The sequence below is a fragment of the Salvelinus sp. IW2-2015 genome, linkage group LG19 (assembly GCF_002910315.2).
Source record: "Salvelinus sp. IW2-2015 linkage group LG19, ASM291031v2, whole genome shotgun sequence".
Classification (NCBI taxonomy): Eukaryota; Metazoa; Chordata; class Actinopteri; order Salmoniformes; family Salmonidae; genus Salvelinus; species Salvelinus sp. IW2-2015.
Window position 1 is genome coordinate 726,065 of NC_036859.1, and position 19,048 is coordinate 745,112.

The window sequence follows — 19,048 nt, forward strand, 5'->3', positions numbered from 1 at the left end:
TACTGTTTCTACGGACTATACATTAATCAGTTAAATACACCCTTATTAAGCGTTTAATATGTTAATATAGTTAAAACCAAGTCAAAGAATATCATTTGAATGTTTTTGATAGGGTCATAACAGATCTGTGGGTTGTGTTCTAATTGTCCCCCACTCCTTCAGACTTTGGTATGACCAGAGACATCTATGAGACGGACTACTACCGTAAGGGAGGGAAGGGTCTGCTTCCTGTCCGCTGGATGGCTCCTGAGTCTCTGAAGGATGGAGTGTTCACTGCAAACTCAGACTGCTGGTGAGGACACTTGACTGTGTTTGTCTGTCTTTCTCTGTGTGAATGCTTGCCGACTGTCGAAAGCAGGGATTGTCAACTGCAGTCCTCACGGGCCGAAGTGGTGTCCCTGTTTTTCACCATTCAAATGTTATTTGTCACATGCTTTGTAAACAACCGGTCTGTTTTTCCCAACATATCACGACTCAGGATACGACCAGATGCAGACACAGGAGGAGGATAGTACAGTTCTCATAATATTTATTATACAAGGGGACAGGCCAGGGCAGGTCGAGGGCAGGCAGAGGTCAGTAATCCAGGGTAAGTCAGAGGTACAGAACGGCAGGCAGGCTCAGGGCAGGCAGAATGGTCCGAAATCCAGGGCAGCAATAAACAGGTACAGAACATCAGGCAGGCTCAGGGCAGGCAGAATGGTCAGAACCGGGGAAACTAGAAAACAGAAACTAGGAAGACTGGAAAATGGGAAAACACGCTGGTAAGACTTGACAGGACAAGACAAACTGGTAACAGACAAACAGAAAACACTGGTATAAAAAAACAGGAGATAATGGGGACAAATGGGAGACACCTGGTGGGGGGTAGAGACAAGCAAAAGACAGGTGAAAAAGATCAGGGTGTGACACAACAATGCAGAGGGAAATTTATATACAGTACCAGTCAAACGTTTGAACACACCTACTCATTCAAGGGTTTTTATTTATTTTTACTATTTTCTACATTGTAGAATAATAGTGAATGCATCATAACTATGAAATAACACATATGTAGTAACCAAAAAAGTGTTAAACAAATAGAAATATATTTTATATTCTTCAAAGTAGCTTTGCCCTTTGCCTTGATGACAGTTTTGCACACTGTCGGCATTCTCTCAACCAGCTTCATGAGGTAGTCACCTGGAATGCATTTCAATTAACAGGTGTGCCTTGTTAAAAGTTAATTTTTTAATTTCTTTCCTTCTTAATGCGTTTGAGACAATCAGTTGTGTAGTGACCCAGACAATATTATTGGCACCTTCTAGAAGGGGTGGTATACAGAAGATAGTCCTATTTGATTAAAGACCAAGTCCATATTATGGCAAGAACAGCTCAAATAAGAAAAGATAAACGACAGTCCATCATTAGTCAATCCGGAAAATGTCAAGAACTTTGAAAGTTTCTTCAAGTGCAGTCGCGAAAACCATCAGGTGCTATGATGAAACTGGCTCTCGTGAAGACCGCCACAGAAAGGGAAGACCCAGAGTTACCTCTGCAGCAGAGGATAAGTTTGAGTTACCAGCCTTAGAGTTCAAGTAACAGACACATCTCAACATCAACTGTTCAGAGGAGACTCCGTGAATCAGGCCTTTATGGTCAAATTGCTGCAAAGAAACCACTACTAAAGGACACCAATAAGTAGAGACTTTCTTGGGCCAAGAAACACGAGCAAAAGACATTAGACCAGTAGAAATCTGTCTTTTGGTTTGAGTCCAAATTTAAGATTTTTGGTTCCAACTGCTGTGTCTTTGTGAGGCGCAGAGTAGGTGAACGGATTATCTCCGCATGTATGGTTCTCACCGCGAAGCATGGAGGAGGAGGAGGTGTGATGGTGTGGGAGTGCTGACATTGTCTGTGATTTATTTAGAATTCAAGGCACACTTAACCAGCATGGCCAACACAGCATTCTGCAGCGATACGCCATCCCATCTGTTTTGCGCTTAGTGAGACTATCATTTGTTTTTCAACATGACAATGACCCAACACACCTCCAGGCTGTGTAAAGGCTATTTGACCAAGAAGGAGAGTGATGGAGAGCTGCATCAGATGACCTTGCCTCCACAATCACCTGACCTCAACCCAATTGAGATGGTTTGGCATGAGTTGGACCGCAGAGTGAAGGAAAAGCAGCCAGCAAGTGCTCAACATATATGTGGGAATTCCTTCAAGACTGTTGGAAAATCCAGGTGAAGCTGGTTGAGAGAATGCCAAGAGTGTGCAAAGCTGTCATCAAGGCAAAGGGTGGCTACTTTGAAGAATCTCAAATATAAAATATGTTTTGATTTGTTCAACGCTTTTTTGGTTACTACATGATTCCTTATGTGTCATTTCGTAGTCTTGATGTGTTCACTATTATTTTACAATGTAGTAAAAATAAAGAAAAACTCTTGAACGAGTAGGTGTGTCCAAACTTTTGACTGGGACTGTATATTAAAACACGAGGAATAAATACACAATGAGTAACGATAACTTGGCTATATACAATCATGGCCAAATTATTAGCACCCTTGCACTATTCTCGAACAATGCACCATTTCTTCCAGGAAACTGTTGAAATTAAAACATATTTTGTTATCCATATATTTATGTCTTCGGTGTGCAGTTGAACAAAACAAAAAATTCACTAAATCTTAGTTAATTCCACAAAGCATTCCTACAATGGGGTGGTAGGTAGCCTAGTGGTTAGACCGTTGGGCCAGTAACCAAAAGGTTGCTGGATCAAATCCCCGAGCTGTCAAGGTAAAAATCTGTTGTTCTGCCCCCGAGCAAGGCAGTGAACCCACTGTTCCCCGGGCGCCAACGACGTGGATGTCAATTAAGGCAGCCCCCCGCACCTTTCTGATTCAGAGGGGTCGGGTTAAATGCGGAAGAGACATTTCAGTTGTACAACTGACTAGGTATCCCCCTTTCCCCCAAATGAGCCAGACAATATTACTGGCACCTTCTAGAAGCAGGTGATTCTCATTTACTTTGGAATTGAACTCACCTGTGGTGAGTTGAAGGTGCCTGCAGTATAAACATCACATAGTCAACCAGTTTGAATAGAGAAGAGGACTCATTCTCCTGTTTTGTGTCACTGTGTACCGCAATGAGCATGGACAAAAGAAAGAAAACAAACACAAGATTGTAGCCAAGCATGGACAATCTCAAGGCTACAAGTCCATCTCCAGAGACCTTGATGTTCCTGTTTTCACCGTACGTAATGTTATCAAAAAGTTTAAGGCCCATGCCACTGTAGCCAACCTCACTGGACGTGGCCCCAAGATAATTTGATGGAAGTTTGCAGCGAAGGACTGTTTGAATGTTGGAGAAAGCACCTCGGTCAACTGCCACACAGATTCAAGCTGACCTTCAGACACAAGGTACGACAGTTTCAACTCGCACCATCCGTCGCCAACTCAATGAAAGGGTGTTATATGGTAGGAGACCCAGGAGGACCCCTCTGCTGAGAGAAAGACATAAGAAAGCCTGACTGCAATTTCCCAAAACACACCTAACATGCCAAAATCCTTCTGGGAGAATGTTCTGTGGACAGATGAGACCAAATTATAGCTTTTTGGTAAAGTACAGAAAACTAAATTAAGCTTTCAAAGAAAAGAACACCCCTACAGTCAAACATGGAGGAGGTTGAGTGATGTTTTGGGGTTGCTTTGCTGTCTCTGGCACTGGGCGCTTTGAACGTGTGCATGGCATCATGAAATCAGGATGATACCAAGGTATTTTGGAGCGCAATGTCGGACCGTGTCAGAAAGCTCGGTCTCCGTCGAAGGTCATGGGTCTTCCAGCAGGACCCCAAACACACTTCAAAAATCACCCAGGAATGGTTCAAGACAAAACGCTGGACTGTTCTGAAGTGGCCAGCAATGAGTCCAGATCTAAATCTCATTGAAAACGTGGAGAGATCTGAAAACAGCAGTTAGGAGAATGCACCCTTCTAATCTGGGATAACTGCTGCAGCAGTTTGCACAAGAGGAGTGGGCCAAACTGCCAGTACAGTGCAGGAAGCTCATTGATGGTTATAGGAAGCGCTTGATTGCAGTTATTTTGACCAAAGGCTGTGCTACCAAATATTAAGTCTAGGGTGTGAATTATTTTGTCAATGCCATTTCTGATTTAAATGGATATATTAAGTTCTGAATCAAAAACAAAGGTTCTGTAATATTAATTAACAGTGAAATAAATAATTGTGGAGACCAAATACTTTGTTCAATTTCAACTTATTTTTAGTTACTTTAAAAAAGTGCAAGGGTGCCAATATTTTTGTCCACGACTGTATACGGGGTACCGATTCGATATGCAGGGGTACGAGACAATTTAGGTAAATATGTACATATAGGTAGGGGTAAAGTGACTCTGCAACAGGATAGATAATAAACGGTAGCAGCAGCGTATGTAATGAGTCAAAAGAGAGTGCAAAAAGAGTCCATGCAGATAGTCCGGGCAGCTATTTGGTTAACTATTTAGCAGTCGTAAAGGTCCTGCATTGTCAATCCGGAATCTGCATTGGCTGTGCAGCATTTGCGGTGATATGGCCTCTGCAGACATCAGGGCATTCATACAAGTCGCGCTTTACGGAGCAGCGCAGAGCCGTTGAGCGTAGTTGTTGTGAGGGAAGGTGTCAAGGAAGTGAGTTTGTGTTTATGCAGGACCTCCCGCCCCACCTACCGTCAACCAATCAGGTCACTGCGGAGCTATACGGAGCCCTCTGCATCGTTACAAAATTTGGGAGGCGCACAGTGATGCGGTACAGATCTCCATTTTGCCTCTGCATGCCTCCATTTTTGGATCAAGCATAAATTGGCTTTTGTGGTTTGGGAGTAAAAGCTGTTCAGGGTCCTGATCAGTAGAGGCTGGTTGGAGGAGCTAAAGGAGGACGGGCTCATTGTAATGCCTGGAATGGAATAAATTGAACGGTATCAAACATATTAAACATATGGAAATCACATGTTTGACTTTGTTCCATTAATTCCATTCCAGCCATTACAATGTGCCTATCCTCCTATAGCTCATCCCACCAGCCTCTACTGGTCCTGTTGGTTACAGACTTGGTGCATTAATACCGCTTGCCATGCAGTAGCAGAGAGAACAGTCTAGGGTGGCTGGAGTCTGACAATTTTTAGGGCCTTCCCCTGACACCGCCTGCTAGAAAGGTCCTGGATGGCAGAGAGCTCGGATGGGATGTAGCTCCTTGCCAAGTAGATGCCAAGTAGTTGCTATAGCAAGTTGTGATGCAGCCAGTCAAGATGCTGTCAATGGTGCAGCTTTATAACTTTTTGAGGATCTCAGGGCCCATGACAAATCTTTTCAGCCTCCTGAGGGGGAAGAGGCGTTGTCACACCTTCTTCACAACTGTGTTGGTGTGTGGACCATGTTAATTCCTTAATGAGGTGGACACCAATGAACTTGACACTCTCGACCCGCTCCAGTACAGCCCTGTCGACGTGGATGGGGGGTGCTCGGCCCTCCGTTTCCTGTTGTCCACAATCAGCTCCTTTGTCTTGCTGATAGAGCTGAGCGATTAACTGAAATGTCGGTTATTTTTCCGTTTTAAACCTGTTAGTGATCCCTTCGCGCGCCAATCCCTTTAGTGGGATCGATTTGACAACATCCACTGAAATTGCAGAGCGCCAAATTCAAACTACAGAAATATCAATATTCACGAAAATATAAGTGTAATACATCAAAATAAAGCTTAACTTCTCGTTAATCCAGCCGCAGTGTCAGATTTCAAAGAGGCTTTACGGCGAAAGTAGACCATGCGATTATCTGAGGATAGCACCCCGCATACAAACACATGAAAATAATTTTCAACCAGGCAGGTGGCGACACAAAAGTCAGAAATAACGATATAATAAATGCCTTAAATTTGAAGATCTTCTTCTATTTGCAATCCCAAATGAATGGTCGTTTTGTTCAATAAATTCCTTCTTTATATCCCCAAAATGTCAATTTATTTGGCGCGTTTGATTCAAAAATACACCGGTTCCAACTCGCCCAACATGACTACAAAGTATCTAATAAATTACCTGTAAACTTGGTCCAAACATTTCAAACAACGTTCCTAATCCAACCTCGGGTATCCTAAAACCTAAATAACCGATAAAATTTAAGACGGGATAAACTGTTAACAATACTGGATAAAAACAACATGAAGCGCGTTCCAGTTCACGCGCACCAAACATTAGGGTCCACCTGGAATACCCACTCCACCTGGAGTGACACTTACAAAGAACAGCCATACTTCTTCATTTCTCAAAAGAAAAACATTGAACGATTTCTAAAGACTGTTTACATCTAGTGGAAGCCATAGGAACTGCAACCAGGTTCCTATTAAATAGGGCTTCCCATAGAAAACAATTGGGAAATACTATGAAATGAAATACTATCCTCGGGGTTTCGCCTGCCAAATCAGTTCTGTTATACTCACAGACATTATTTTAACAGTTTTAGAAACTTTCGAGTGTTTTCTATCCAAATCTACCAATTATATGCATATCCTAGCTTCTGGGCCTGAGTAACAGGCAGTTTACTTTGGGCACACTTTTAATCCGGACGTGAAAATACTTCCCCCTATGCCTAAGAAGTTTTAAACAACTAATTGACCGACATCTGTTCAATTATTTGAATTCCATTTTGTTCATTTTTTCCCGGGACCGAGTTTGGGAAACCCTGATCTACAGTGGCTTGCGAAAGTATTCACCCCCTTGGCATTTTTCCTTAAAAAAAAGGGAAACAAACAAGAAATAAGACAAATAAAACAGAACTTGAGCGTGCGTGCATAACTATCCCCCACCAATACTTAGAGCCACCTTTTGAAGCAATTACAGCTGCAAGTCTCTTGGGGTATGTCTCTCTAAGCTTGGCACATCTAGCCACTGGGATTTTTGCCCATTCTTCAAGACAAAACTGCTCCAGCTCCTACAAGTTGGATGGGTTCTGCTGGTGTACAGCAATCTTTAAGTCATACCACAGATTCTCAATTGGATTGAGGTCTGGGCTTTGACTAGGCCATTCCAAGACATTTAAATGTTTCCCCTTAAACCCATCGAGTGTTGCTTTAGCAGTATGCTTTGGGTCATTGTCCTGCTGGTAGGTGAACCTCCATCCCAGTCTCAAATCTCTGGAAGACTGAAACAGGTTTCCCCCAAGAATTTCCCTGTATTTAGCGCCTTCCATCATTCCTTCAATTCTGACCAGTTTCCCAGTCCCTGACGATGAAAATCATCCCCACAGCATGGGGTTGGTGTTCTCGGGGTGATGAGAGGTGTTGGGTTTGCGCCAGACATAGCATTTTCCTTGATGGCCAAAAAGCTCAATTTGAGTCTCATCTGACCAGAGTACCTTCTTCCATATGTTTGGGGAGTCTCCAACATGCCTTTTGGCGAACACCAAACGTGTTTGCTTATTTATTTCTCTAAGCAATGACTTTTTTCTGGACACTCTTCTGTAAAACCCAGCTCTGTGGAGTGTATGGCTTAAAGTGGTCCTATGGACAGATACTCCAATCTCCGCTGTGGAGCTTTGCAGCTCCTTCAGGGTTATCTTTGGTCTCTTTGTTGCCTCTCTGATTAATGCCCCCCTTGCCTGGTCTGTTAGTTTTAGTGGGCGACCCTCTCTTGGCAGGTTTGTTGTTGTGCCAAATTCTTTCAAATTTTTAATAATGGATTTAATGGTGCTCCATGGGATGTTCAAAGTTTCTGATATTTTTTATAACACAACCCTTTACTTTTCCACAACTTTGTCCATGACCTGTTTGGAGAGCTCCTTGGTCTTCATGGTGCCACATGCTTGGTGGTGCACCTTGCTTAGAGGTGTTGCAGACTCTGGGGCCTTTCAGAACAGGTGTACAGTTGAAGTCGGAAGTTTAGGTTGGAGTCATTAAAACTCGTTTTTCAACCACTCCACAAATTTCTTGTTAACATACTATAGTTTTGGCAAGTCGGTTAGGACGTCTACTTTGTGCATGACACAAGTCATTTTTCCAATTTTCCAACAATTGTTTACTGACAGATTATTTCACTTAGAATTCACTGTATTACAATTCCAGTGGGTCAGAAGTTTACATACACTAAGTTGATTGTGCCTTTAAATAGCTTGGAAAATTCCAGAAAATGTCATGGCTTTAGGAGATTCTGATAGGCTAATTGACATCATTTGAGTCAATTGGAGGTGTACCTGTGGATGTATTTCAAGACCTACCTAATCAAAATAAATAAGCCAAGACCTCAGAAAAAAAATTGTAGGCCTCCACAAGCAATTTCCAAACGCCTGAAGGTACCATGTTCATCTGTACAAACAATAACATTCAAGTATAAACACCATGGGACCACGCAGCCGTCATACCGCTCAGGAAGGAGACGCGTTCTGTCTCCTAGAGATGAACGTACTTTGGTGCGAAAAGTGCAAATCAATCCCAGAACAACAGCAAAGGACCTTGTGAAGATGCTGGAGGACACAGGTACAAAAGTATCTATATCTACAGTAAAGCGAGTCCTATATCGACATAACCTGAAAGGCCGCTCAGCAAGGAAGAAGCCACTGCTCCAAAACCTGATGAAACAAAAATAGAACTGTTTGGCCATACTGACCATCATTATGTTTGGAGAAAAAAGGAGGAGGCTTGCAAGCCAAAGAACACCATGCCAACCGTGAAGCATGAGGGTGGCAGCATCATGTTGTGGGGATGCTTTGCTGCAGGAGGGACTGGTGCACTTCACAAAATAGATGGCATCATGAGGCAGGAAGATTATGTGGATATATTGAAGCAACATCTCAAGACATCAGTCAGGAAGTTACAGCTTGGTTGCAAATGAGTCTTTCAAATGGACAATGACCCCCAAGCATACTTCCAAAGTTGTGGCAAAATGGTTTAAGGACAACAAAGTTAAGGTATTGGAGTGGCCATTACAAAGCCCTGGCCTCAATCCTATAGAAAATTTGTGGGCAGAACTGAAAAAGTGTGTGTGAGGAAGGAGGCCTACAAACCTGACTCAGTTACACCAGCTCTGTCAGGAGGAATGGGCCAAAATTCACCCAACTTATTGTGGGAAGCTTGTGGAAGGCTACCCCAAACGTTTGACCTACGTTAAACTATTTCAAGGTAATGCTACCAAATACTAATTGAGTGTATGTAAACTTCTGACCCACTGGGTATGTGATGAAAGAAATAAAAGCTGAAATAAATCATTCTCGCTACTATTATTCTGACATTTCACATTCTTAAAATAAAGTGGTGATCCTAACTGACCTAAAACAGGGAATTTTTACTAGGATTACATGTCAGGAATTGTGAAAAACTGAGTTTAAATGTATTTGGCTAAGGTATATGTAAACTTCTGACTTCAACTGTATATGTACTGAGATCATGTGACAGATCATGTGACACTTAGATTGCACACAGGTGGACTTTATTTAACTAATTATGTGACTTCTGAAGGTAATTGGTTGCACCAGATCTTATTCAGGTGCTTCATAGCAAAGGGGGTGATACATATGCACGCACCACTTTTCCGCAAATTTGTTTTTTGAATTTTTTGAAACTAGTCATTTTTTTCCATTTCACTTCACCAATTTGGACTATTTTGTGTGTGTCCATTTCACAATCAATTTAAATTGCAGGTTGTAATGCAACAAAATAGGAAAAACGCCAAGGGGGATGAATACTTTTGCAAGACACTGTAAGTGATTGAAAGTTGGTATTCAGCTCATAAAATAATGCCTTATTTATTACTCTGAAGAACTACTAAAATAGTGATTTTGTCAGACAGCATAGGCAGCAGCTCTATACTGTATGAGTTGACTTGGAATTAAATAATAGTAATCAAATAAAACAAATATTGTATTAAAGTAATGTTAATAAGTGATAAGCAGTAATAGTCACGACTGTGGGACTTTTATTGTTTTATTCTGTGTTACAGCATTCAACCCACATGTATCGAAACCTAAATGGAAAACCGTGATTATTTTTGTAATAACCAAACCGAAACCGAACTGACCTCAAAGAGCAATAAATTGCTTAACACTACTTGCTGACGTTGTGTGAGAGGTTGTTGTCCTGGCACCACACTGCCAGGTCAATGACCTCCTCCCTATAGGCTGTCTCATTGTCGTCAGTGATCAGGCCTACCACCATCGTGTCCCTAGTAAACACAGCTGATTAAACGAATTGCATTCTAAACTGAATATCATGATTATTTGATTATTGGAGTCAGGTGTGTTAGCTGGGGCTGGGGCAAAAGTGTGCAACCAATTAGGCCCCCGAGGACTGGAGTTGCCCATCCCTGGTCCAGATGGACAGAATCTGGATCCTCAAGATTTTCTCCCTCCCTACCTATCCACCTATGGAGTTTTTCCTTGCCACTGATTTTTTTCTCTCTCCTATGTTTTTGTGTGTCTCTCCCAGGTCATTTGGTGTGGTGCTGTGGGAGGTCAGTACCCTAGCGGAGCAGCCGTACCAGGGCCTGTCCAACGAGCAGGTCCTGAAGTTCGTCATGGACGGAGGATTTCTGGACCGACCAGACAACTGTGCTGACCGGCTGTAAGTCTCACCTCCATACTGTACATATCTATGTCCAGCTGTGACTGGTCATAGCAAGATTAATCATTATTGAAGGGAACTGTATGGAACATGGATTACACTTTTGTGTGTGATATTGAGGAAATCATGTTTTAACGACAACGAACATCAGCTCTTAACTATATGATGTAACAGCAGCTCCTCTCTCCTGCTATTCAGACACGACCTGATGTCGATGTGCTGGCAGTATAACCCCAAGCTGCGTCCCAGCTTCCAGGAGATCATCGAAATGCTCCACGAGGACCTTCACCGGTCCTTCCAGGAGGTCTCCTTCTACTACAGTCAGGAAAACAAGCCTCAGGAGCAGGAGGACTTTGACCTAGACATGGACAACATGGAAAGCATTCCCCTGGACCCGTCCTCCTACTCCCAGAGAGGGGACCACAGTTCCTCGTACTCTCAGAGGGGAGACCACAGCTCGGAGAGGGACGAAGCGGGTTCGTCACTGGGGTTGAGACAAAACAGCTACGAGGAACACGTCCCGTACACACACATGAACGGGGGAAAGACGAACGGACGGATACTAGCTCTGCCTCGGTCTAGTCCCTCCTAACAGAACACTATATGGATATCGTATCCCTATCTCCCCTTAAGCCCAACCTTTTCCCTCACACAGATGCATATATATGAATATATTTTTGTTTGTTTTTTCATTTTATATAGATAAACACTTTTATCACTCAGAGGCCCTCTCGAAGTGTACATATCTCAGGACGTTAATGCTCTCTTGTAAAGATGCCACATCAAATAGACTACGGTATGTATGTTAATGTTCACACAGGAAACACACACACAACCACACAGACACTTTTTGTATTTAAGAAAGAACCCCCCCGTGCTTCTTTCTAGTCTTTGATCCTTAAAAAATATATTTCCAATCTTCCACAAATGGGTGGCGGTTTGGGGGAATCAACTGTGAATCTAACTTTGGGACAACCAGAAGGCTGCTAACCCGAGGACTCTCCAGACTGTCCCTTGCCCAGGCCGAGGCGCTCTCCCTTGGCAGGTCAGCCCTCACTGGGTCCCTGGGTCTCCCTGGGCCATGGAGGTCCACCTGGGTCGCTCAATGTAAAAGTGCCCTTCTCTTCTATCTCTGGCTGTAGCCTGCATCTTATGTCATGGAGCTGTGTCTCTGTATCTTTGTACTCTCAAGTCGTCAACGAACGACACACTTGAGAACTAACTTTTGGATGGATGAATGTTTCAAATCCATTTTTAAATCTTCAAACAAACTTTATCGATCCACTGGAGAAGCTTGTTGTCAATTTTCTCCTCACACTCTGCAGTATTCCAGCATCACACAGAAATAATTAACAGATTTTTGGGGTTATATATTTTTAATTTATTTACGTTTCATTTTCTCTTTGAGTTTTCACATTTACAACTGAAGGATATTTAAAAAACTGTTTCAGAAAGACATTTTGACGAAAGAAACGAGTTCCTCAGAAGACATAGCTGCTTCTTTTTATATATTTTAGTGGGTATAGAAAATATAAATATATTATTAATATTTTTTTTTGTACATAGTGGTTGACATACATTGTCTTTCATGAGGTATTTCCAGTCTGTAGAAAAAAAGGTTTTACATGTTTGTCTCTTATGTTTATTTTTTTCTAATCCAGAATTCATACTAATAATCATTTGGACTTGTGATAAACCAGCAGCATTTGGTATTTTCTCTTGGCTTGGCCCGTTGATATCAGATCAAATCGAACTGTCTGCTCTTCATAAATAAAGCAGCACGGTGCAACATGACCACGCTCTTTTTCTGTCCACATGCTTCTCTTACTGTTTACTTTGTTGTTGTTTACTATGTCATGGTGTCATGTGTACAAATCATCTAATAGGTCGGTCTTTGCTGAAATAAAAGATCCCAGAAATGTTCCATACGCACAAAAATCTTATTTCTCTTCAATTTTGTGCACATATTTGTTTACATCCCTGTTAGTGAGCATATCTCCTTTGCCAGGATATGTCACACCTGTAAGGTGGATGGATTATCAAGAAGCAGATTAAACAGTATGGTCATTACACAGGTGCACCTTGTACTGGGGGACAATAAAAGGCCACTTTAACATGTGGCACAACACAAAATGTTTTGTCGCGCAACACAATGCCACATGTCTCATGTTTTGAGCAAGTGTACAATTGGCATGCTGAATGCAGGAATGTCCAACAGCTGTTGCCAGAGAATTGAATGTTAATTTCTCTTCCATAAGCCACCACCAATGTTATTTTAGAAAATTTGGCAGTTGTCCAACCGGCCTCACAACCGCAGACCATGGTATGCCAGGCATAAGCTACGGACAACAAACACAAATGCATTTTATCAATGGCAATTTGAATGCACAGATGCGGTGACGAGATCTTGAGGCACCTTGTCGTGCAATTCATCCACCACCATCACCTCATGTTTCAGCATGATAATGCATGGCTCCATGTCACAAGGATCTGTACACAATTCCTGGAAGCTGAAAGTGTCCCAGTTCTTCCATGGTCTGCATACTCACCAGACATGTCACCCATTGAGCATGTTTGGGATGCTCTTGATCGACGCGTACACAGCGTTTTCCAGTTCCCAATATCCAGCAACTTTGCAAAGCCATTGAAGAGGAGTGGGACATTCCACAGGCCACAATCAACAGCCTGAACAACTCTATGCGAAGGAGATGTGTCGCGCTGCATGAGGCAAATGGTGGTCACACCAGATACTGACTGGTTTTCTGATCCAAGCCACTACCTTTTTTTTAAGGTATCTGTGACCAACCGATGCATATCTGTATTCCCATTCATGTGAAATCCATAGATTAGGGCCTCATTTATTTATTTAAATTGACTGATTTGCTTAGATGAACTAACTCAGCAAAAATCTTTGAAATTGTTGCATGTTGCGTTTATATTTTTGTTCTGTATAAATCAAATCCAATTGTATTGGTCACATGCACATTTTTAGTAGAGGTTATTGCAGTTATAGCGAAATACTAGCTCCAACAGTGCAGTAGTATCTAACAATTGACTACAATACAAACAAATCTAAAGGTAAAAGAATGGAATTAAGAAATATATAAATATTAGGACGAGTAATGTCAGAGTGGCATTGACTAAAATACGGTATATACATATGAAATGAGTAAAGAAGCATGTAAACATTACTAAAGTCACCAGTGATTCTATGTCTATGTATATAGGGCAGCAGCCTCTAAGGTGCAGGGTTGAGTAACTGGGTGGTAGCCGGCTAGTGATGGCTATTTAACAGTCTGATGGCCTTGAGATAGAAGCTGTTTTTCAGTCTCTGTCCCAGCTTTGATGCACCTGTACTGACCTCGCCTTCTGGATGGTAGCGGGGTGTACAGGCTGTGGCTCAGCTGGTTGATGTCCTTGATGACTTTTTTGGACGTCCTGTGACATTGGGTGCTGTAGGTGTCCTGGAGGGCAGGCAGTGTGCCCCTGGTGATGCATTTGGTAGTACGCATCACCCTCAGGGCTCTCCAGTGGTTGGTGGCGGTGCAGTTGCCGTGCCAGGCAGTGATACAGGATGCTTTCAATTGTGCATCTGAAAAGGTTTGTGAGGTTCTTAGGGGCTAAGTCGAATTTCTTCAGTCTCCTTAGGTTGAAGAGGCGCTGTTACGCCTTCTTCACCACACTTGTCTCTGTGGGTGGACCATTTATTAAGCTTTTATCTTCTCCACTGCGGTCCCGTCGATGTGGATAGGGGGGTGCTGTTTCCTGAAGTCCACGATCAGCTCCTTCGTTTTGTTGACGTTGAAGGAGAGGTTATTATCGCCTCCTCCCTTTAGGCTGTCTCGTCATTGTTGGTAATCAGGCCTACTACTGTTGAGTCGTCTGCAAACTTGATGATTGAGTTGAAGGCGTGTGTGGCCACGCAGTCATGGTTGAACAGGGAGTACAGGAGGGGGCTGAGCACGCACCCTTGTAGGACCCCTGTGTTGTGGATCAGCGAAGTGGAGGTGTTGTTTCCTACCTTCACCACTTGGGGGCGGCCCATCAGGAAGACCAGGACCCAGTTACACAGGGCGGGGTTCAGATCCAGGGCCCCAAGCTTAATGATGAGCTTGGAGGGTACTATGGTGTTGAAGGCTGAGTTACAGTCAATGAACAACATTCTTACATAGGTATTCCTCTTGTCCAGATGGGATAGGGCAGTGCGATGGCGATTGCATCGTCTGTGGATCTATTGGGGCGGTATGCAAATTGAAGTGGGTCTAGGGTGTCAGGTAAGGTAGAGGGTTATATGATCCTTAACTAGCCTCTGAAAGCACTTCATGATGACAGAAGTGAGTGCTATGGGGCGATAGTCATTTAGTTCAGTTAACATTGCTTTCTTGGGTACAGGAACAATGGTGGACATGTTGGTATTTTCTTAAAATTGCATTGTTGGTTAAGGGCTTGTAAGTAAGCATTTCACTGGTAAGGTCTACTACACCTGTTGTATTCGGCACATGTGACAAATACAATTTGATTTGATATGTCCGTAAACACTCCAACCAGCTGGTCTGCGCATGCTCTGAGGATGCGGCCAGGGATGCCGGCTGGGTCGGCAGCCTTGTAAGGGTTAACACACTTAAATGTCTTACTCACATCGGCCACGGAGAACGAGAGCCCACAGTCCTTGGAGGCGGGCAGCATCGGTGGCACTGTGTTATCCTCAAAGCGGGTGAAAAAGGTGTTTAGCTTGTCCAGAAGCAAGACGTCGGTGTCCCCGACGTGGCTGGTTTCCCCTTTGTAATCTGTGATTGTCTGTAGACCCTGCCACATACAGTAGTAGTCAAAAGTTTGGACACCTACTCATTCCAGTATTTCTTTATTTGTACTATTTTCTACGTTGTAGAATAATAGTGAAGACATCAAAACTATGACAAAACACATATGGAATCATGTACTAACCAAAAAAGTGTTAAACAAATCAAAATATATTTTATATTTCAGATTCTTAAAATTAGCCACCCTTTGCCTTGATGACAGCTTTGCACACTTCGCATTCTCTCAACCAGCTTCACCTGGAATACTTTTCCAACTGTCTTAAAGGAGTTCCCACATATACTGAGCACTTGCTGGCTGCTTTTCCTTCACTCTGCGGTCCAACTCATCCCAAACCATCTCAAATGGGTTGAGGTCAGGTGATTGTGGAGTCCAGGTCATCTGATGTAGCACTCCATCACTCTCCTTCTTGGTCAAATAGCCCTTACACAGCTTGGAGGTGTGTTGGGTCATTGTCCTGTTGAAAAACAAATGATAGTCTCACTAAGCGCAAACCAGATGGGATGGCGTATGGCTGCAGAAGGCTGGTTAAGTGTGCCTTGAATTCTAAATAAGTCACAGTGTCACCAGCAATGCACCACGACACAATCACACCTCCTCCTCCATGCTTCACGGTGGGAACTACACATGTAGAGATCATCCGTTCACCTACTCTGCGTCTCACAAAGACAAGGCGGTTGGAACCAAAAATCTGAAATTTGGACTCATCAGACCAAAAGGACAGATTTCCACTGGTCTAATATCCATTGCTTGTGCTTTTTGGCCCATGCAAGTCTCTTCTTCTTATTGGTGTCCTTTAGTAGTGGTTTCTTTTCTGAAAATCGACCATGAAGACCTGATTCACGCAATCTCCTCTGAACAGTTGAGATGTCTTTTACTTGAACTTTGGAGCATTTATTTGGGCTGAAATTTCTGAGGCTGGTAAATCTAATGAACTTATCCTCTGCAGCAGAGGTAACTCTGGGTCTTCCTTTCCTGTGGCAGTCCTCATGAGAGCCAGTTTCCTCATAGCGCTTGATTGTTTTTGCGACTGCACTTGAAAAAACATTCAAAGTTCTTGAAATGTTCTGGATTGACTGACCACCACGTCTTAAAGTAATGATGGACTGTCGTTTCTCTTTGCTTATTTGAGCTGTTCTTGCCATAATATTGACTTGGTCTTTTACCAAATAGGGACATCTGAATACCACCCCTACCTTGTCACAACACAACTGATTGGCTCAAACGCATTAAGGAAAGAAATTCCACAAATTAACTTTCAACCAAGAATACATTTGAATTTAAATGCATTCCATGAAGCTGGTTGAGGGAATGCCAAACTGAGCAATTGGTGACCAAGAACCCGATAGTCACTCTGACAGAGCTCCAGAGTTCCTCTGTGGAGATGGGAGAACCTTCCAGAAGGACAACCATCTCTGCAGCACTCCACAAACCAGGCCTTTATGGTAGAGTGGCCAGATGGAAGCCACTCCTCAGTAAAAGGCACATGACAGCCCACTTGAAGTTTGCCAAAAGGCACCTAAAGGACTCTCAAACCATGAGAAACAAGATTCTCTGCCTGATGTAACCAAGATTGAACTCTTTGGACTGAATGCCAAGCGTCATGAAGGAAACCAGTCACCATTCATCACCTGGCCAATACCATCACTAGCTGGCTACCACCCGGTTACTCAACCCTGCACCTTAGAGGCTGCTGCCCTATATACATAGACATGGAATCACTGGCCACTTTAATAATGGAACACTAATCACATTAATAATGTTTACATACTGCTTTACTCATCTCATATGTATATACTGTATTCTATTCTACTGTATTTTAGACTATGCCACTCTGACCTTGCTCGTCCTAATATTTATATATTTCTTAATTCCATTCTTTTACTTTTAGATTTGTGTATGGTTGTGAATTGTTAGATGCTACTGCACTGTTGGAGCTAGGAACACAAGCATTTCACAACACCCGCAATAACATCTGCTAAATATGTGTATGTGACTAATACAATTTGATTTGATCCCTATGGTGAATCATGGTGGTGGCAGCATCATGCTGGGGGATGTTTTACAGCGTCAGGGACTGGGAGACTAGTCAGGATCGAGGGAAAGATGAACGGAGCAAAGTACAGAGAGATCCTTGATGAAAACCTGCTCCAGAGCGCTCAGGACTTCATACTGGGGCAAAGGTTCACCTTCCAACAGGACAACGATCCTAAGCACACAGCCAAGACAACGTGGGAGTGGCTTCGGGACAAGTCTCCGAATGTCCTTGAGTGGCCCAGCCAGAGCCTGTAACAAAAAGTGGCAAAAGTCAAGGGCTCTGAATACTTTCTGAATGCACTGTACATATTGTATGTGTTACTGTAATTCAGCGTTTATCATCCATAGTACACTTGAAACGAAATAAACCATTATCATCATTGAATCTTGGAGAGCTCTTTGCCATCTGCGCTTGATACCAGTTGGGGTCCTTTGTGACTCACTGGACATAGCTAGCTAGCTAAGATTAGCTAGCGTGGCTAACTGACTGTTAGCTAGCTACAGTAACTATGTTAACCGGGTGCTTTCTTGTCTAGTCTTAGCTAGACTACCAGTTTTACAAACAAAAACACTAGCTACAGTTGAAGTCGGAAGTTTACATACACTTAGGTTGGAGTCATTAAAAATTGTTTTTCAACCACTCCACAAATTTCTTAACAAACTATGGTTTTGGCAAGTCAGTTAGGACATCTACTTTGTGCATGACACAAGTCATTTTTCCAACAATTGTTTACTGACAGATTATTTCACTTATAATTTACTGTATCACAATTCCAGTGGGTCAGAAGTTTACATACACTAAGTCATTTTTACTAGGATTGAATGTCAGGAATTGTGAAAAACTGAGTTTAAATGTATTTGGCTAAGGTGTATGTAAAGTTCTGACTTCAACTGTAGCTCAATTAACGACCTAATATCACACAGGATATACCCTAAATGTATTGACTTAGCTAGCTACCTCTGCTCTAACAGTTGGCTAAGATAGATAGCTAACATTAACGTTAGCTGACGTTAACGGATAAACTTTGAAAACAACCATGACCATTCAAGAATCTAAGCAAACCACAACGTCCAAACTAATTAGTGACTGCGACGAAATAGACTACTACAAATACAAAAGCTACAATTACGTATTTGTAACTTTTTGTTATATTCTCCGGCTGGCCTCGACTGTTAACCAACGGAGTGACTCAAACAACGACCGTTGGAAAGACAGGCGCCGAGTCGGGCTCGAGCTGCAAAGCAGACCGCTCGAGCCGCTGCTGAATCATGTGTTTTTGTTTTTGCAAGCTGCCTATTAAGGATACTTAAGCACGCATTGATGTTGGCAATTGATGATACATGTATGATGTTCAGTGGCAACCCATCATTCAGGGTCCCAAACCGTCATTTGAGACCCATATGTTTAGCCCAAAAAAGTTGCATGTTTTGCATGTTATTTTGGCATTAATATGTGTCACATATCAGTTTGCAAACAATGTAAAAAAAAAAATAAAAAAAAAAAATTAAGTGTTAATAAAGCTGCATACAAACATTTGTCTCTTTTTTGCTCTTGAGAAGGCAGCTCCAAAATGCAGGTTTCAGCCTAGCTCAGTGCTTTCTGTGATGGTGGGG

General features: G+C 42.6%; 1 protein-coding gene and 1 long non-coding RNA gene across 2 annotated transcripts in view; one reads left to right on the plus strand and one right to left on the minus strand.

Moving 5' to 3' along the window:
* The window catches only part of insra (insulin receptor a), a 102,307-nt gene extending 90,507 nt beyond the window's left edge, over positions 1-11,800 (plus strand). Inside the window, exons 21-23 of the mRNA XM_024010235.2 lie at positions 163-292; positions 10,445-10,579; positions 10,778-11,800. Coding sequence (XP_023866003.1) covers positions 163-292; positions 10,445-10,579; positions 10,778-11,171 — 659 coding nt within the window. The 3' untranslated portion in view covers positions 11,172-11,800. The remainder of the gene's footprint in view (positions 1-162; positions 293-10,444; positions 10,580-10,777) is intronic.
* A 3,417-nt stretch (positions 11,801-15,217) lies between these two features.
* Positions 15,218-19,048, minus strand: LOC139029266 (uncharacterized). The gene is made up of 3 exons (XR_011481560.1): positions 18,968-19,048; positions 17,587-17,683; positions 15,218-15,385 (listed from the first exon to the last, which is right to left on the minus strand). It is a non-coding gene; the product is annotated as an uncharacterized lncRNA (long non-coding RNA).